General features: G+C 43.8%; 4 protein-coding genes across 7 annotated transcripts in view; 1 reads left to right on the top strand and 3 right to left on the bottom strand.

Moving 5' to 3' along the window:
- The window catches only part of sdc2 (syndecan 2), a 29,905-nt gene extending 25,497 nt beyond the window's left edge, over positions 1-4,408 (bottom strand). The window contains exon 1 of the mRNA XM_028399653.1: positions 3,940-4,408. Within this exon, the coding sequence (XP_028255454.1) occupies positions 3,940-3,999 (60 nt within the window). The 5' untranslated portion in view covers positions 4,000-4,408. The remainder of the gene's footprint in view (positions 1-3,939) is intronic.
- A 1,286-nt stretch (positions 4,409-5,694) lies between these two features.
- Positions 5,695-12,116, bottom strand: ppp1r36 (protein phosphatase 1 regulatory subunit 36). The gene is made up of 13 exons (XM_028400491.1): positions 11,518-12,116; positions 11,264-11,328; positions 11,090-11,173; positions 10,771-10,907; positions 10,435-10,504; positions 10,248-10,346; positions 10,023-10,157; positions 9,774-9,816; positions 8,960-9,189; positions 7,957-8,157; positions 7,712-7,863; positions 7,440-7,535; positions 5,695-7,312 (listed from the first exon to the last, which is right to left on the bottom strand). The coding sequence occupies exons 1-13, from the start codon at positions 11,545-11,547 to the stop codon at positions 7,299-7,301; spliced, it is 1,356 nt and encodes a 451-aa protein (XP_028256292.1). The 5' UTR covers positions 11,548-12,116; the 3' UTR covers positions 5,695-7,298.
- Positions 12,117-12,432: 316 nt separating this feature from the next.
- LOC114432466 (probable thiopurine S-methyltransferase) lies at positions 12,433-14,921 on the bottom strand. 2 transcript variants are annotated; one of them, XM_028400493.1, is made up of 9 exons: positions 14,717-14,921; positions 14,070-14,192; positions 13,782-13,874; positions 13,568-13,700; positions 13,290-13,342; positions 13,112-13,186; positions 12,953-13,038; positions 12,829-12,873; positions 12,433-12,740 (listed from the first exon to the last, which is right to left on the bottom strand). In XM_028400493.1, exons 2-9 carry the CDS (start codon positions 14,174-14,176, stop codon positions 12,622-12,624), a joined length of 711 nt encoding a protein of 236 aa, XP_028256294.1. In that variant the 5' UTR covers positions 14,177-14,192; positions 14,717-14,921; the 3' UTR covers positions 12,433-12,621. The 2 variants fall into 2 exon arrangements, with proteins under 2 accessions (XP_028256294.1, XP_028256293.1); XM_028400492.1 differs by having other exon boundaries at positions 14,626-14,773.
- A 1,735-nt stretch (positions 14,922-16,656) lies between these two features.
- Positions 16,657-19,859, top strand: part of ext1c (exostoses (multiple) 1c) — a 59,018-nt gene continuing 55,815 nt past the window's right edge. Inside the window, exon 1 of one of the 3 annotated variants that reach the window (XM_028400526.1) lies at positions 16,657-16,846. The gene's annotated coding sequence lies outside the window, so the exon portion shown is untranslated. Of the gene's footprint in view, positions 16,847-16,878; positions 16,965-17,494; positions 17,705-19,859 lie in introns of those variants that run through there. The other 2 variants (XM_028400528.1, XM_028400527.1) reach the window with 2 other exon arrangements.

Below are 19,859 nucleotides of genomic sequence, written 5' to 3'. Positions count from 1 at the left end.
AAAAAGAAAAGTGCAGTTCCTCATGTGGGCACTTGAGGCTACCTCCACAGACCTGATATTACAGCATCAATAAACAAAAACAGTTTCTTTTACTCAGGAGTCTGAGGCTCGACTCATTCTCTGCTTGTTACCTAATAATAATTGGATAGAAGCAAAAGGAAAGTACAAAGTATGAGGACTCCTACAAACTTTTATCAGACAACTCCAAACAACTGCATGTGTCAGTTTAGCCCCCGCTAAGTTAGACAGTTTTCACACCTCAGACAGCCAACATCCAGACAGGTCCTGTCTGTCTGGGAGGGAAAAAACAAAACAAAACAAAACAAAACAAAAGGGGAGATGGAGGTTCACACTCTTTATTTCTCCCCTACTCCTCCTTTTCCTTGATCTCCCTCTGAGCCCCGTTTCCTCCTGCTGACCGAAGCTGGAAAGCAGCAGGCAGTTAAAAGAAAGGAAGAAAAAAAAAAAAACAGACGTCCTGACACAGGGTTTTCCCCCATTTCTCTTGTCACAGCCACAATCCCCTCCACCACAGTGCTGCCAAGGAAGTTTCCATTTGCTAAGCTAATTAAAAAAAGAAGAAGAATGAGAAGAAAGAGGACGGGGATAGAGGAAGAAGAAGAAGAAGAAGAAGGTGGTGTGTGTCTAAATATTTTCAAATAGCCTTTTCCTGTCCACCGGTGTGGCCTCTGACAGCCTGCCAGCGAAGGTGGCTGAACATAAACTGGTGCTGCTGTCAGTAGTTTTTGCTGCAGCCACCTCTACTTCTTGCTCCGGTGGCTGGGATGAATGTGTATTTTAAAACATGTGGCTATAAACTTGCACACAAACACATGCACAGTCAACAGAGTCTGACTGTTTGCGAGTCTTTTCTAGTACACACAAGACACTGCCAAAGTAAAAGCCTCTTCCAACACGGAGAGAAAGAGAGGAGGGGGGGAGGAGCAGGAGAAGGGAGGGCAGCTTCTTTCAGACACACATACGTCCTGCAGATGTTAGCAAATTTAATACAAGCACCCACACAAAACGTGGGGAAAAACATGGAGTGCATCTTGTGTGGAAAAAAAAATATTCCTCTGTTCTCACAGACATGCTGGCAGAGCTGACAACAAAGAGGAGTGAGTGGGGGCAAGAGAAGACCATGTGAATGTATGTTTATCTACTTGTTCCTGTGTGGTGACAAAACAACAGTTCATGCGTGGACACAGATGGACCAGGGGAGTAAAAAAAGAGAGAGAGAGAGAGACGAGGGTGTTGTGCTTTGAGTGGTACAGCAGCAGCCCCCTGCCTCCTGTAGAGTCCATTAGCGATTGCATAATGCCTGGCAGACAGGGACTGAGTGAATGCACCCCCTGAAGGGTCGGACACTGGAGAGGAGGCAGCGTTAAGAAACTCCCGAGTTCCCATGTGCGTCAGCGCTCGGATTAATGAGGGAAAATAACACAAACAAAAAGTGGCTTTTCTGATAAAAAAAAAACACACACACACACAAGTGGTTGCATGTGAGCTGGTTCCGTCTTCACTTCTAGGAATTCTAGGTTAATGCAAAATAAAAGAGCGTCATTAAATATACAGCAGGAGAAGCAGCGGCAGCATCTGGCCTCTGCTGCATCCTGTCATTCCTCCATCATGACCTTTTTTTTTTTTTATTCGATTCCTTTTCACCCCTCTTCTTTAATATCATCCTCCCTCCATGACGATGAAGAGGAGGGTACATACTTTGTCCATGCGCCGCAGACGGGCATTTTACTTATTCATCATGAAGTACATTAGAAACGAAGGTGCTTAAAAGGAAGCATACTGCTTTTATCACTGCTGAATTGAAAGAAAATTTTCAATCCACACACACACACACACCTCATTCAGGCTCTGAAAGCCTTGTGCAGTGCGACAAAAATGAGTAAAGCGGCACATTGAGTTTGGTAGCCTTGGAGAGGGCGCCGGGAGGATGAAAAAAAAGAAACAACGGGGGAAAAAAATAAAGTGAAAGCAGTGGAAATAACACGCTTTTAGGTTTAATATAACCTTCATATCAGTGTACACAAAAGGAAATAACAGTGTGGCTTATTTGCTCCTGGTCGGGGGAAAAGAATGAGATGTGTGGATGGGATTTTGTGTGTTGGGTTTGTGTGTGTGTGTGTGTTGTTCATTTCATTACCACTAAATCAGCAGATACAGAAAGTGGCCCAGGAAATGAGAATACAGCTGTGGGACCCTGATAATACATCCTGGCACCTCCTGCCCCTCAAAAAGCCATCAAGGGCTTCAAATATAAGTCTTTATTTTTTGCCCTTTTCACCCATGAAGACAGTGTAAGAGATTTTCCTCAGGCTTAGTCCATCTTTTCTTTTTGTCTATTTGAGGGCAGGTTATCACCACAATCCAACCCCACATGCCCCTTTGAGACAGGACTAAGACAGCTTTCAGTCTGAGTTTATGAGAACAATAAAAAAAACACAATCCTCCAATCCCATATTTGAGGTTTTTGATGCAATTTTCCTCAACTGTCCTTGGAAAACCAGCGCTCGCACCAGAGCCAGCCCTCCTCTGAAGTGTTTCTTTTAGGTCCTGCATCAAGAGTGTGAGACAGCTCTCAGAAACCCCCTCCCTCCTCACCCTCCTCTCTGTAAATCACAGATGTAAAGGGAGGTGAGCAACACCCACGCTTCCCACCAAAACATGACACAAATTACAGACCACAACATCTGGTGAGCGGCGTGCACCGGTGCTCAGCTTCACTCAGAGACTAGCTCCTCTTCCCTTCTTCGCAAAAGTTAAACCAAGGACTTTTTTTAAAACAATGGTGACATCATCCTATAAAAGATACGAGCACAGCACACGTGTATATAGACCCACTGTGTATTATTGATCCATACAAGTGTTTCCTGTGATGTAAAATAAAACAGGTAACTACAACAAAAGAAAGTCAACAGGTGTCAGACTGCACCAAAGCAATTAAAAGACAGATGTGCCCGAAGCAGGTTATCAACCTCTTGTCAACACCAGTGCCAATACTGAGAATCAATGCCACGTTCCACTGAGGCCTGCAGGGAACACTGATAAAGGGGGAGGCAGGGATTGATCAGGGCACTTGTGCGTCTGTGTGTGCACGATTTGTGGATGTCAGTCATCAGCATAAGTTTTGACTGTGGACCTGACCTGTGCTTTGATATGTTTACTTTTTTTTTAGGTCACCCTTATGTCAACGTGCCTGGTGTTTGGAGCAGATGGAGCACACACACACACACACACAGCAAATAAACCAAAATCTGTCTGTGACCTCATGCAAAACAATGAGTCATTAAAACAACAGTGACTGAATCAGCTAATTGGACAAGTGGTTCTAACAGAGGAGGAGGCGCTGTGCCAAGCGACAAGTCACAACCCACAGAGAAACACCAGCAGGGGACAACAATGACAGAGGCTGCACATGAAAGTGCCAAAACCTGTCATTCTATCAGCAGCAGCAGCATCAGCAGCATCAGCCCAGGCCAATTCACAGGCGGATCCACACTCAGCAGCACTGAGTCCACATGTGGCCAAGTCAAGCAGCCTCTGCTTAATGAAAGATAATCAATCTGAAACGTGGCTTTCCTGAACTTTAAACACAAACAAGTTTACTGTGTCCCAAATAAATTGTTCTTTTTTTGTGCTGCTGTGGGCAGCAGTGGCTCAGTGGTATTGCCTTAAGCAATTTCCCCATTGTGGGACTAATAAAGGTTTCTTAATTAATTTAATTTAAAGTTGGAGCAAAGCGGCCTCTATTGTCTGTAGTCAGTGATGAATCCACCACACTGCTCAACCTTCCATTAAATGAAGCACTGAAACTGCACATCAGCGACAGAAGGAGCAACTTGTCCGCCACACACACACACACACACACACACACAGAGTTAAAGTTTAGCTTCCCCCTAAAAAACGGATAAAATACAAACTTACCGTTTCCCCGGAGAGGAAGACGGTCAGCCCGAGGGTGAAAATTATCCAAACGTTCCTCATTATTCCTCTTTATCAATCAATATTTCTTAAAAAAAAAAACAAATCGAGCGAAGTGTCAAATCTCTGCTCCTTCTCCTTCTTCTTCTTCTTCTTCTTCTCTCCTTGCACTCAACTCCTGCCGCGTCTCTCTCTCAGGAGTGGGATCCCACCGGATACGTGTTGCGTTTTGATTATTCCTCCTCCTCCTCGCTCTCTTCAGGCACTTCTTCTTCTTCTTCTTCTTCTTCTTCTTCTTTCTTCGTCTTCTTCTTCTTCTCTTTTTCCTGCAGAATTCGAACTAAATAAACCAACGAACCGACACGGTTTTAACTGCGAAGTCCTCCGCGCGCGGTGGATCGGTGCAATCTGCACGAGCTCTGCGCTCTCACTCTCTCTCGCGCTCACTTGGAATAACGAGGACAAAGTGTAAAGCACGCGCACGACTGACTGACGCTCGCGCTCTCTCTCTCTCCCTCACCCTCTCTCTCTCCACCGTGTCACCGCGAGAACTTACGACAAAGTGTCCCAAACGGAAGTCAATAATAATCACAACAAACCACTCGTGTTTCTGACTGTTGTATTTTTATTACCTTTACAGCTAAACGGGCTTCTTATCTCTGACATGCACCTTATTGATGAGTTATTGTGTGTATAATCAATACAGTACTGTCTGACTCCAGCAGTACACACACACACACACACACACACACACACACACACACACACACACACACAGCATCCCCGTCACACACACGCTACGTTACAGGGATTTAATTAATGATTATGATTTAATTTTATTGTAGCAGGGCGCCCTCAGTGTCTGTGAATGCAACCATTCACAGGCAAAGTCTCCCCCTGCTGGTGTGAGCTGAGAACTACACCCTTGGAATTTTAGAAAATTGTTAAAAAAAACAGTGTATTGAAGCTTAACAAATGACCAGCTTTCATTTTTGTTAAAAAATGTATACGTTAAAGGGACAGTTCACCATAAAATCACACATTTTCTCAGAGATTTTGTCCCATCTTGTTGATTGTGGTGTGAGAAGCAGCAGGATCAAACTAGATAGTCTTCAGCTTGTGGTGCACAAAATGCAATTTAATTAAAAAAAAAAAATCAATACTAATGTCTCTACCCAAGACAATGAATGTGTTGTGAGCAGCTTCATGTAGAACCATTTTCTATCGAGCCAGAAACTGCTCACACAACCCGAGCACCATTATGGCACCATTATATTGGAGAGAGGGCAGAAGATCCAACAGAATTCTGCAACTAGTCGTTTGATTTTGGAGTGAACTGTTCCTTACTATTGTAGTCTCCTTAAAGGAGACCTTTTTAAATGATTCATAATAATCAATCAATAAGAACCTTCACTGAAAATACCAGAAAAATGAAAACACAGTGTCCCTTTTTATCCAAAGCTACAGTCCAATCTGCAGTAAATCCAAGAGAAGGTTTTGAAACTGAGATCCTGAACACTTCTGCTACATCCTCCACCTGACACTGAAGCGACAGCGGGCCTGCTGAGGCATGAAGGGAAGATCCAAGCAAACAACAAGATATATAATACAAAGAGACGAAACATGGCTTCAAAGATGCAGCCACTGAATTGTTTTTCAAAAGGTAACATCCTGACTTTCCAACATGCAGTCAGACATCCTGATCTCCCTTTCTGAGGGTGGACCCATCATCCCCCCCCCCCCCACCTTTAATCCTGCTCACTAATAATCTGCCCTTTGTGCACAACAACACCCCGAACTCTCCTGATCACACAAGCACCGCCATCACATTCCACAGGCAGCATCATGGAGTCAGTTCAGCGCACACACGGTGACGTCCTTTAACACAGATGCATTCATTATCCTGACTTTATGCACAACTTAGTTTAACCACATGCTATCCGAGGCTTGACATTGTTAAACCGTTAACCCATCAAGAGTCACAGCCATGAGAATTAGAAGGCTTTGCTCATTAGTGCCACTGCTGGATCTCTTATTGTGTCAAATAAAACGGAGGATTTTGAAAGGATTGATTCACTGTTAGTGAAACTTTCATTAAAAACCCCATTAAGTTCAGTTTTTTTTTTTTTACATGGCACGTCCACACACTCGGCTTTATTAGTTTTTTGTTTTTTAGAGCACACAGGGGGTGCAATCAATGGATAATTGTGCAGAATTGTTTTTTTTAATTTGCTCCCAGCATACTGTTTGGATGTTTCAGAGACAAAAATCAGGTAAAATAGGCAATTAAGCCTGTGAGATTTAGTCACTTGTGGAGAGAGAAGTGCATTTTTGTTCAGGAAATTCAACTTTTTACCAAAGTTTCTTACATTTCTTGGTTAAATATCATTGTAATACTACATTGTAACAGCCGGTCTCTGCTCCACAGCCAGTGCAGCACCTCTTTGATTACATTCAGGCCGGGGAGAGGGACCTGCTATAACAGATAAGACCGGTCTCACTCTGTCAAGTACATGACTGCTTGCCACAGAGCACTGGAGGAGGAAGGCGAGAAGAGCAAAGGGAAGAGGACCAGAGAGGTGAAGTGAAAGTAACCGTCAGGCAGACAAAGACAAGACGGCTGACGAGGAAGAGTAACAGGTCTCACAGTTTTCCATTTCCTTATTAGACCGTTTATCTTCTGTGACCTCAATTATAAAAGAAAAATGAGCAAAGCGGAGGAGAGCTTGACTTAATCATTTTGTGTGTGGAACAGACTTAAATGAGTGTTTCTTGAAAGTAATTTAAACTACATCCTGTGACCCATCCCCCACCCTAACACATGAGCTCCTCAGGCCTCCTCCTCTCCCTCCTCAGAGGGCTTAGCTCCTACTCCTGGTGTCCCAGATTACACAGCCAATTAGGGCGAAGGCAAAGCCCCTTCTGCCACCGAGACTGGCTGGAGAGTGTGTGTGTGTGTGTGTGTGTGTGTGTGTGTGCAGCATCAGCTCATGTGATTGTCAGCCTGGTGTGAGGCAGCACAAGGACACAGAATGACAGAGTTGACTGAAGGAAAGCCTTCAATGATCTGAGATAAAAGAGATGAAGATGGGCAGAACGCATAATGTTTTTTCTCAAGTATATTTCATGGAATGTGAATTATGCATGGCTGAGCTCAGCTTGTCTCATTTTAATATCTGAACCGAACATAATTCAGGCTCTATAGGAGGTGGAGAGACCTTCAGTGATGAGTTGTGGAATTCATTATTTAACAGCACCAAAAGCAGGAAAGAACTCACTAAACAGTGTGATGACACTCCAGCAAGGTTAAACACACCCCAGTGAAATGACTGGAAACTCGGCTGCTACCTGAACTCTCCCTCTCACAGAAGAATATCTGGAAAGAAAATAAAAAAAAACTCGGTCTTGGTTATCGATTTCCCCTCCAACATGACAACCATCTGCAGCAGATATCTCTCCTAATGAAAAACTACCTCCACAAGAGCGAAGTGCACGTTACTCACCGGCCTGCACAAAGCCCGGGCTTAAGTCTGATTGAAAATCTGTGGACTGTACTAACGACCAGGGTCCATGCCAGGAGACCATCAAATCTGGAGGAGCTTGAGAGATTCACAGAAGAAGAATGGGCTACGATTCCTCAGGAGATGAGCTTCAAACTACTACTACACAACTGACTGTTAACATGGGGGGACTGTATGTCAGTACTTTGTTTGGGTAGCGCTCCCCTGTCTGATGGGGCTTGACGACTTGGATCCCACGGAGGACACCGTGCTACCTTGAACTTGGATTCTAGGAGGATCGGCGCTGCTGTTGTCATCACTGCCTGCCTCATCATCCTCTTCCTCATCTCTGCTGGTTCTCTGGCCTCCAGAAAGTATGAGGGTGCTTCGGCTGAACTGACACAGGGGCTTGCCAAGGATCCCAAAACTGATTAAATACATAAAAGAGCAACAAAAATGTTATTGTGTGAAACGGATACATCACAGCCCTCGTAACATATTTTGCAATGCTTTACACCACCTGATACTGGCCAGCTGCTGGTCAAGCTGCTCCGCCAGGGCCTTGGTGTCGCAGCGCCAGGCTGGCAGCGGGCTGGGACTCCTGGCTCGGCTGCTGGTGAACAGATGGGGTGAACGCTCTTTGGCAGAGGGCAGCAGAGACGCCATCAGAGGGGATTGCTGGTTGACTTTAGTGCTGAGGGCTGGATGCCTCTGGGATGTTCTATTAAAAAACAAAAACAGAACAGACCGGACAAAGAAAATGTAAAGAACACACTGAGGGAAACATGCGACTGTAAAAAGCATATTTATGTTAAACAATGCATATTTTTCACCACCTCCCAAACAGCAGCTGAATAAACTTTTTAAAGACAGACATTCCTTCCATATTCCATTTGGTCATACAGACCTAATGCACTTATGGCTTAAACAAATATCCAGAACTAATTAATCAGCGAAGCTGCTGTGCAAGTCAACCCGTCAAGATCCAGGTGCTGTTCCAGAACAAACACAAAAATATATATATACAGTATGATGGATGTCTTTTGGCAGAATCTAATTGTGTGAGCTGCAGTGACTCCAAATCATGTTGTGCACATCCACCCTCAGGAGAGAAGGAGCGAGCTTGAAGCCCAGCTTTTCCCCGGCTTGGTCTCAGCCTGACAGCAGGAAGGAGCACCGGGGGCCTCCGACAGCTTACACAGCTGTCAATCATGTGTCAGCCACAAGTGAGCAACATAAAACAGGCTGTCAGACAGTCGCCGCTATCGAACAGAGCTGTGAATCTGTCAACATCAATCATATGTCTGACACGACCGTCCATCGCTCACATCAACTGTACTCCCTGAGCTGTTACATCATGTGCTGTGTAATGTGATCGATTATGAACATACTAACAGTTTAACCAAAAAGAAATATTAGTTCAGCTTTGGGACTTATTTCTGAACATGAGGGATGATTGATAAGTTCATGGCCTAAACCATGAGGAGAAAATTGACACAACACAACACTCAACAACCACATACCTTTGTGTGAATACACCATTATGTCTTGTCTCTTTGGGGTCACCTGAACCCGTCTTCTCTGAACCATTAATAGTGGTGGGGGTCAGTCGAGAGTCTCCATCAGTCCTGTTCCTAACGGCCTCATTGAAGGTGTCAGAGTACAAAAGACGCCCCACCTCTTCCTGGATGTCCCTCAGATCCTTCCTGCCAAATGTCACCCAGGCAACGTAGCAGAAGAAGCAGTACAAGCACTAGAGTCAGCGTGAGAGGAAAAAAGCATATTCTTCTTGTTAGAACACCCATTTTGTCCATGTGATCACTTCACAGACCTTCTGAGAAAAAGGCCCAGGCAGTCACTTATTTTTTTTTGTGTGTGTGCTTTTAAGAAGGTCACAACAGCTATTTCTGTTACACACAGAGCAAACAAAAAGGTCACACACAGAGCAGGCAGTTAGCCGCCGCCGCCGCTGGGCTGATACTGCTCTCCCTGTCCACCCACCTGCCTAAATACTGGGGAGAGCCTGTCAAAGCAAAGCACCTGTGTTGGATCAACATCTCCTACCACTAACTGATTCATTAAGGTCACCAGGCATAACCAGCGCTCAATGTGTTTCTGTTCCGCTCCCTGCCGTCTGAATCCACAGATGGTGGACTGTCCTTCACTCTGACCAGAGGAAACGCAGCCTTCGGCTGGTCAGGGCGAAGGCACTGCAGATGACGCAATACACTTTCAATAAGGAAGGAATGTAAGGTCAACACAGATTCAATGCTGAGTACATTCACACAAAAAAGAAACGTCCAATTGATGTGTAGCAGAGGGTTACAATTCACTTACTGCATGTAACAGCCATTCTGTTCTATCTGATGACACCTGGCCTCTGCAAATACACAAAAGACAGCAGAAATGATTAAATAAATGTCAGAATGTGATCATAATAGTGACTAATAGAGAAGATGACATGCTATCAGGGTACCCAGGAGGCGATTTAAAAACAGTATCACATCATATCTCCTGATAGTGTACTGGGGGAAGTGAGAGCAAGACGACTTAATGCCTGTTTGCTAACTCCTCAGCGACACTCACTTGTGATATGACAGATGTTGTTTGGTTTCCTGGTCCATCATTAGGCTGAAGTAGCAGACAGCCAGCTTCTTCTGAGCTATCGCCTTCTTGGCTAAAGTCTCCATCATCATTTGGTGCTCCCTGAGGATGTCTATGCTGAAGTGTGTTGGTTTAAAAAAAAGAGAAGGAGTGTGAAGAAAAAACTATCACAGACATGAGAACACAGATATATGGTGGCATACTTACACCACTAAAGGTGCTGATTTAATCTCCAGGGATTTGTGTTCAAAGAAACAAGACAGGTAAAGAAGAAGTGTAGCCAGGACATCATCAAGCTCTTCACTCCTGGGAACAGGGAAGTCATAATAATCCAGAGGGAGGGCCACATCTACATACAAGTCAATTACTACATACAAACAGCTTAACCCCTTACTTTAGTATATCCAGGAAGCAGAAAGGAATGGGAAGCAAGTAATTCTCTTGCAGCAAACCGACTGCCACTTCTGCAACACAGAAAGCATCATTACGGGTCATCGCAGTGCAGAAACATGTGATTCTCTGGTTAATGTTTCCTGAAGAGCAGGAAGAAATTGGAAAAGCAATCACTAGAAAATAAAATGCATCCTGTGGTCATTATACGACCCCTTAACCCCAATTTTACCTGGGAGCACATACAGAGATGCAAATAATCTCTCTAATCTATTCTTCTCTGATGCGTCCTCTGCAAACACATCAAACTCCTGTTATTAATGCTCATATTGACACTTGCGTTTAACGTCGTGGATGGTGACTCGGTCCCCTTTCCTCTCCATCACTGAGGACCTGTATGCGTCCAGATGAGCAGGGCGCAGGCTGTTCCTGATGCTTTGGCGCCCCCTACGGTTCAAAGTACAGACCTCAGCCAGCCTGTGGAGTAATGCCACAGTAATGTGTAAATTAGCACCAAAAGGGGAAGATTAAAAAGAAGCAAAACATGGTTATTCATAAGCTTAGCCCTGAGGGAAATTACTTCCGCGTTTAGTGTTAGCATAAACACAGTTAGCTAAACAGATATTTATTTTGGAAGCTGTTTGTTGACTCAGGCCTACCACTCTGCTCGCAGGTGCAGCTCGTTGACACTGACATTAGTTTGACTCTTTTTCCTCAAAACTTTCTCCTCGACTGGGCCAGAACTAGAAATGAAGAAAACAAACATTGCAGGTGAAGTGTGCTAGCAGGAGCTAACGTAGCTAACGTAGCTAACGTCTACGGTCCTCCCTCACCGAATAAACTCCAAAGTTTGGGATTCATCATTCCACACCCAACGACCTGGAGGCGGAACACTCACCTAAAACACACGCATTAATAATAATAATAATAACCACACGCTGTATTTTTTTCATCGTAATTTTATGTTGTTAAAAATAATTAGCGACATTAAAGAATCGTTTTATTTACTGGTATTTCCTGATGTATTAAATCACACAAAAAGTCCGGAAGAGTTTTTATATTTATCTGTCTATAAGTGGCTACTTACATATTTTATGCCCTCTGGAAATTTTGGCATTTTTGCAGGTAAAAGTTGAAGGTTTGAAGTAGTGGTGCCTTTTCCGGTTTGTCGAAGGCGAGTGTTACGTCGTAACTAGGCAACAGCCAATGGCGAAGAAGCAGGGTCCATTACGCTCTGATTTAAATTTAATGACTTCTAACAAGTAGTAATTTGGCGCATAAACAGGATCAGACATAGAAAATGACAGGTGGTCCCAGAGACCTCCGCTGTGTACAGAGTTAAATACGATGCCGTTTTCTGCATGTGTGGCTGCAGCTGACAGTATTTTTACACACCTCTCCCTCCCAGCTGACCCAGATGTCTGTTAGGATTTATGTTCCCACAGTTCAATGTGCAGTTTGTTCATCAGAGGTCAAACCGGGATTTAGACCTCTCTGGAGTTTAATAAAAAACATACTGTAGCAGCACCAACATCATTAAATGCTCCCCAAGGAACATTTTGTGGCAGAGGAAGCGTTCAATACCACAAAAACACATTCATAAAATATTTAGCAGGTATTGTTATTAATTTTTCATACACAGTAAAGCAGTGTTTGGGGACTGTAATAAAAAGTACATGCAGCAGTAATCTGATTACAGAAACCAGTAAAAAGTAATATAAAATGATTTATTTAGGTGTAAATGGGACTTTTATTCATCTTTACTTGGCTCATAAATATTATTTTTTATACTGATAACCTTTCCCTTAATGAAAAGGATGAGTTTAAGAATGTTTAAGGCAGATCCAGCATCACATTGCCAAGAATGAAAGGTATAAATGCCAATTTAAATCCTCTCCTCTGTGTTTAGACAGGTTATGCAACAACTGCCAAACAAGCTAATCATAAACTAGTCGACTCCCCTCTCCTCCAGAATCCCTTGTTAATAATGATCTTAATAGGATTTTATTTATTAAAGCAGGATTTATTAAAGCAGCTATAAACCTGTTTAAAAATCTTCATCACATTTCTTATTCAGCCATTCTGTACAATTCTTGGAGGCTTCATACAAGTTCTCCGTCTCTCTATAGAATTAAGTTGTATCAAAAAGGACTTTGTGTGATTCCTGCCTTCTAAGCTCTATGACCTCCTGTTAGCTGCTCTTCGGAGTGATGAGGTGCACGTTTTCAGTGAAGAAGTCCAGCCCCCAGGTTCGCTGTCTGTCTGTCAGAGCGTCCACTGACTCCAGCAGCTCCATATCACAGCTACTCCCTGACAGAGAAAACACTTACACTTACACAAACGCAAATGAATCTCAGCAAACAACTACCCCCTGTTTCACTGTGTACATATCACTCACCAAACAGGCTGCGCACTTGCTCATCAGGCACAAAGAAAGGGGGACCTAGGGTTAACAAAACACAGCTTTAAGTCGCTTCTCCAAACATGGGTACAGTTTAACATGTATGCAGTGTGAAACACACCTTTATATAACTCAGGATTATACAGTAAAGTGTCCAACAGGTATCTGCAGTCTTTGCCCATCAGAGAAATTATAAGAGCAGCATACCTGCAAAATAATGATCCATAAGTACATTTTATGGAAAAGGCTGCACTTCATGCTACATTAAGACTTTCTTTACTTTTCTCTGTCTCTTGGGTTGATGGCCACCAGAGAGCCTCTGTCCCAGATTGCTCCAAACTGACCCTCAATAGAGCTGTGAAACATAAAAAAGATTAAAAAAACATTTACTTAAAGTAATTTAAAACCTTTTTTTTTTTTTAAATTGATAAACGCAAACTGGATGTCATTTTTCTCACCTGGAGAAGCTGTACAGGTCGCTTTGATACAGGGAGATGTTCTTCTCTGAGCTCTAAAGGAGCGAGGAGGGATTATCATGGTAATGAGCATGTTAATTATAGATAACAAAGCCGCCCAGTATATATGAAGAAACACACACATACAGCTCACAGAGGACAGGTCTAAACTTCCTTGTGGGAAGAACTGAATGTAGTGGACTGGGTCAAGGCTGGGGAATGCTGCATGAAGTGAATATGCTCCACCTGCTTATATAACCCCTGATGTAAAGTTCACCTACTTTGTAAACCTTCGCCCCAGGTATGGCGGGTACAGGCTCCTCACTGTACGTCATGTTGTTCTCCTCAAAGAACTGTTGGATAGCCTTTTCACTAATCTCCACGCCGACCACTGAATGGCCCATGTCTGCCAGCCTGAGAGTCAGAGAGCAGGGCACTCAGCTGTGGTTTCAGTGTGAGTGTTTACTATAGTTTTTTAGTGAGTTTTTTTTTTACCACTTCATATCTACAGCTTTCCCACAGAGAGGGAAGAAGAAGCGAACGCTTGTTCGTCCGTTGAGAACTGTATCGAGGTGTCTCTCCAACATTCTGTCAAGAAAAACAAAAAACACTCTTGAGAACAGCTTGTTAGGTTTACATGACTCCACTTTTGAACCTTTGGTCGGGTCCTTATTTGCCTTGTAAATAAGTGATTTGTTTTCTGATCTGTGTGATGGATCACTGCAGGTTAGTGTGCATTTACATGGGACGTCATCCACTCAGAATGTAAATAAAAGTCGTTACTTGTGCACGTGAGGCTGATGGAAACCGATTCTGTCGTCCTGCCAGCGTTCCTCCCATTCTCCCAGGGCCATGACCCGATCCGCCTGTGGTGCCAGCATGCTGCTCATGTTTACCTGACCCCGACTGGAACAAAGAGAGAAGCACAGGATGGAGTGAAGAGCTTTCATACGTGTGGCTGAAGAAGGACATGGAGGAGTGAGAACACATGATGCACACGACCACACGTCCTCACACATAAACACACAGAACAGCTGCACACTATACATTCTGCTGCACGGTTAAGGGTCACAACGCTGCACGTAGACACTTCTATCTGTTGCATTGCATAACTTACTGATTGCAGATTAATAAAATTCCTCCTTGTCACGTGACGAATACACAGCTGTGAAGTTTGAGGGAACAACTTGCATAACACAGGAGACCCAACTTACAGTAAATAACCACATTTAAACCTGCTTTAAAGCTGATGGAGACATGTTGACGCTGTCACGGGACAGATCAATGATTACCCTGTTAACAGGTAACAGTTTTATAACAGCATCAGATCCTCGCTTACCCAGCAGCAGCCTGGAGCAGAACCAAACAAAGGACTCTAAACAGGAAGTCTGAACGTCTCATGTTTGTTTATTTTTACACGGTTATCGTACCTTTGCGGAGTGAAGACTGCGCACCGGCGACAGCGTTTATCACACAGCCGTTCAATCAATGCGCAGAAATCTGACCCAGAGTTTAGACTGTAAGGCGACTCGTTTGTTGTAATACGATCCCGTGTATGGTTAAGAAGCAAATGTGAAGGCGAAAGTGTTACCTGACAGCCTAAACTCAGGGATTCATGTAGCTCAGCATAACCGAGTTTCACTTCTGGTTTGGGCGGAGCCTAATGCTGCATTCAGGCATCATGGGAAATATGGGATTCTCCTTTTTTAAATGCTTTTTTCTCTCTGTTTAGGCCTGTAAACACTGCAAGCCACTGCAATACACAGTATTATCCTAAGAGCTTTGTTGAAATCTCAGCAAAGGTGGAGAAAACCAGAGGAGAAATAAGATACGAACGAGATTAAAAAGATGGAGGCTACTGTAAACTCAAAGAAGTATTAAACAGGCTACTTTAACAGTGTAAACCTAAACGGTCAGAATACAAACACAAGTATACCAGGGATGCATACAGGGATTAGTCATTTAAACATATTTTAATTTGAGATATCGCTAATAATAGATTAAAAAAAAGTGCACTTAAAACATGGAAGTACATCTATATTGGCCTAGAAGGAGAGTTGTTATAGCGAATGGTTTATTCAGTCGTGTAGTGGAGTATTGCTCTGATATTTCAGTTGTCTATGAAGACATAAGATTAATATTTACTTTATAAATCCGTTGGGAAATTATTAAGTTTAATTATAAGAACATAACAATATAATAATAATAATTTTAATAATAATAATAATATTTAATATAATATATATTATTATTATTATATAAGATATAATATATCAGCCTCTGATAGGCATAGTGGATTATATTTTTCTTCCACACAAACAAATATAATGTATCCTTACATTATATTCTTAAATTAGCTGTATCTTATATTCTTCTTAACCTCATTTAAAGATCTCCAGTTTTATTTAAAATACATTTTAGTTTCATATATGTACATTTTTGTTTTTTTTGCTGTCAAAAGCTTGCTAAAACCACATTCAGACTGTGACAGCTGTCACTAATCCTCAGAAAGCCTCTGCACTGTTGCTCAGTGATTAGTCTCGCTTGCCCAGCTTGCCTCTCCCCACACTTGGATTGGTTCAGCGCTGCGCTGGAGCCAATAGACAGATCCAGAGATAAGATATGTTCCTCCAGAGAGAGAGAGAGATAGAGAGACGATGAGGAATCAGTCAGTGGGAAAGAGGGAGTGACTTCATTCGGACACAGAGGGGCGCAAGAGATCCAGAAATCTCGGTTTCACAGTGGAGACAGGAAGACCTGTCAGTCTCTGGATTCTGAGATATTGTCCTGTACATGCAAAAGCATGAAGATGATTTAATCAAAGCTGCATAAACATGAAGTAAAACTACAATCTGTAGGCGAATTACATTAATATCATCTAAAACAAAATACTACACATCTCCACATGCATTTTATTTTAGTATCTGAGTCCTCCAGTGTCTATTTATGGCCAAATCCGTCGTCATGATATGGACCCGTTCTCACCTATCTGCTATATTTATCCTATAAACATGTCTTTTAGAGTATAAATAGAAAAACCCTCCCGGGATGGCGTCCCCCTTATAAAGCCATCATATAGGCTACATGTGGGCCAGTGTTTACAGTGGGAGGCTTTCCCTAAAGCTGACAAGATTTCTATCTTCATCCACAGCAAGCATCTTAAAGGGGCCCTGACAAATGTGACGCTCCTCCGTGTCGCTTCAGTTCCTGTGCGTAATTCGGTGTTTCCAAAGCGCTCCAGTTGCGCAGGGGTCGCATCCAGATGTGTGTGTTCTTCTTTTACGGTGCGACGAAGACATCGAGCAGCCTGTGAACCAATCACCGCCGCCCGGGGGCGGGTCGCGTATATATATATGTGTGTGTCTGTGAGTGTGAACTGTTGTGGATATGGAAAATGGACAATTTATCACGCACATTCATCATTCATACTCCGACAGGGAGACCTGCGCTTGCACGCTTGGATTGATTCGCAAATGCCCGGCCGTGGTGTAAAAAGGAAAAATACCAGCGCGCAGGAGGAGGAGGAGGAGGAGGCGGAGAAGAGCGTGGCTCGCCACCCGGTAAGGGCGAGCTCTCTGTCGGGGAGAAGTCGGGAGCGCTGTGGGGATCGGACTGGGGGATTTCTGTTGTAAACGCATCTGAGAAATAACACACAACCCGATGCTCCAGCTGAGCGCTGTAGGTGACAGTTTCTCGGCTTGTGTAGCTGGTATCTCACCGCGCTGGTGGTCTGAACGCAAACAGTCACTCAGCATCGCGTATGATTGAAAAACACATCGTTCAGATTCACATTGTGCGCGGACTAACGTGCTGTTATTGTGAGAGCAGCAGCCTCTGAGGAGCTGCTGCTTCCTCCTGATGTATTGTTTGCGTGGCGCTCAGCAGCGCACCTTTGTCACTCACGCTGCTTTTATACGATGAGATCACAAGTGATCACAAGCAGCCGGCACCAGTATTTACGCACCAATGCAATATTTTTTTTTTTTTTTTACTAATGACGCGATAAGGTTAGAATAACCTGAAGAGCAACAGGGGCGCTTGATTTCATCACTGGGGGCTACCAGCTCCTTTTGACAGCTTGTTTGTTGCTGGAGGAGCAGCAGGGAGCGATGGTGTGGGGTCCACGGTGCTCCCACTGAGGGGGGAGAGGGTGAGAGAGAGGGGGAGAGAGAGAGAGGTGCATGCTGGATGACAAAGGAGACCTTTGGAGAATATTTGGAGGACAGACAGTGAAGGTGGGGGGCTGCGGGACACTCCTCCGCCTTCACATGATTTTGATGGTGTGCAGGCGAAGTGGAGGGAAGTTTGAGCCTCGGTGCAGCTGGTGGACCGAGCGACAGCAGAGCAGGAGGCTCAACAGTTCACTGGCGATTGTGCTTCAGGGGAAAGTGAAGAGTGGAGAGTGTGATCCCTGACAGGTAGGCTGTGCTGACGGAGTTTCTGGTTTTAGCACTGAGGAAGTCTTCAGCCTCAGATGTGGACAGATGGGCTGCAGGCATGAGTGTCATTTACACCAGGGACCACTATTTTGAAGAATAATTTAATAAGAATGTTCTAAAAAAAAAAAAGATCTCTCACCGTGAAGAGAGAAGACTTTGGTGAGTGTGAGGTGTTTTATTTACACCATAACAAAAGGTGTACAATGGACAGCCTCTTTCTGACATCTTCATGTCACCTTTGCTTGTTGACACAACAAACGAAGCTGTTGTGCTTCCTCAGCACATGTTGTGATGGCTCAGATTTAACTGTCCAGTCAGTCCTCACCAGGGAGACATGGGGTCGGGGTTTTTTTTACTGGTGAAACCAGCAGTGTTTGGGAACCTTCCTGATCTCTGGATGTGTTGTTTGGTGCAGAAAAGAAAATGGCAGAGAAGTTTTTTGCAGATGGGAGAAATACAACAGGTTATTGATCAGATTTGTTCTCTGCCGTGCTGGCTCGCCCTTTGACACGGCAGTCAATTGCTGATTGTATCCCATAAGAACAGCGTCTTTCAGTGGCTGAACCTGTTTCCCACCATTGTTATCTGTTTTTGCCTCGTTTTAAAGACTCATTAAGTTATGTAATATATACAGACTGTCCCTCCAAATACGTTGCACATCATGTTTAATCTGTTCAGTCATCCTGCAGCCTGAGCAAAAACATTAGTAACTGAATGTAGGACTGTGACTATAGCCCACAGAATAGGGGATACAGCACATAATCTAACACGACTTCCTCTTAAGGGACTAAAAGCACCGCTAAATCTCAAAATGTAATCGTCATTATAAATTTACTTCTCCTTAAGAGCTGCGGGGAATCTTCACCTTAACACTTAAAAAAAAGTCTCAGCACAGAGACTAAAAACAGACTTTGTTCTCTAACCTGTTTGTCTCGTCTGCCCTTCATGCATTTAAGATATATTAGCTAATAGCTCAGGAAAGAGCCGAACATTACCTGCTTTCACATCCTACTAAGTGCCTCCATGCATTAATGAATCCCTAAGAAACAACAAAAAAAAGGCAGCTGGAGTTCATTGAAGCTATTAATTACAAGTGTCTAGTTGTTGTTGTTGTTTTTAAATACATACAAAAAAGATGATTTCACTGATCCCAAACAAAGTGCTGTCATTATCAGGGATGTGCAGAGGAAGGCTCTCAGGGGAGGCTGGATCACGACAACAAGCAGTACATGAATTTCATCTGATTTATGAAATGACTTTATTGTAATGGCAACCCCCCCCTCTCCCCCCCTCTCGCCTTAATGGGATTTTGCATTCGTGATGGTTCTGTAAAAACCCTCCCTGGTGATTAATAGAAGCACAAATTTCTGTCTTGTCACAAGCCATGGCCAAAACAGGCTGTATTCCAAGACATGATGAGCAGCCATGTTCTTCAAACCAAAATCTACCTCCAATCTCAGATGTCAGGGGACGCTCAGCTAATTGAAGCCCGTCTGGAACGAGCCCTCTTCTTCCTTATCCGGGGTCAGATCGCGTGTCTTCTCTCCATGTCGTCAAGGTCAGATTGTTTATAGGTCGATCTGATCTGTGCCCGCCGGAGCTGCAGAGATAAGATGATGAGTTGCAGGTTAGCATGCGCTGTGGGCAGGCCTGGGTTAATAAGGCAGATGGATCTCGCTACATGTCGTTTGTGCTGTGTGTGTGTGTCAGGTGCACAGCCAGGCATCCTGAACACAGAGCGCTGTGCTCTATCCTCTGTAGGCTCAGGGCGGTTGTTGCTAGTGTTACTGTGATCTCAGGTCTCTGTGATACAGGGCTTATCTGCACATTACCCTGTCCCCGAGTTTCCAGGACTGTAAACAGCGTTGCCAAATTGAGAGAGCGTGAGCTCGAACCTCCTAATAATTGTTCCTACCCATCCTGTTCATTCTGTTAATTAGCCCTTATGGCATTGGAGTGCAGCATATTGTTGAGACGTAATTAATCAACGGGGCTTGTAATTATGCTGGGTTTAGAATGTGAGCGTGGTTGGGAGGCTGGTTGCGTTGCAGGGCATTCAGCTTGAGGTAAACATCTTATTACCCGTGTCAGAGTCCCTTCACCCATGCGGAGCGAGAGTGCTTTTATTAAGCTA

This window comes from Parambassis ranga, chromosome 2 (assembly GCF_900634625.1).
Source record: "Parambassis ranga chromosome 2, fParRan2.1, whole genome shotgun sequence".
In the NCBI taxonomy this organism is placed as follows: domain Eukaryota; kingdom Metazoa; phylum Chordata; class Actinopteri; family Ambassidae; genus Parambassis; species Parambassis ranga.
The sequence above is the reverse complement of the archived record's forward strand: the minus strand, read 5'-3'. Positions and strand labels throughout refer to the sequence as shown.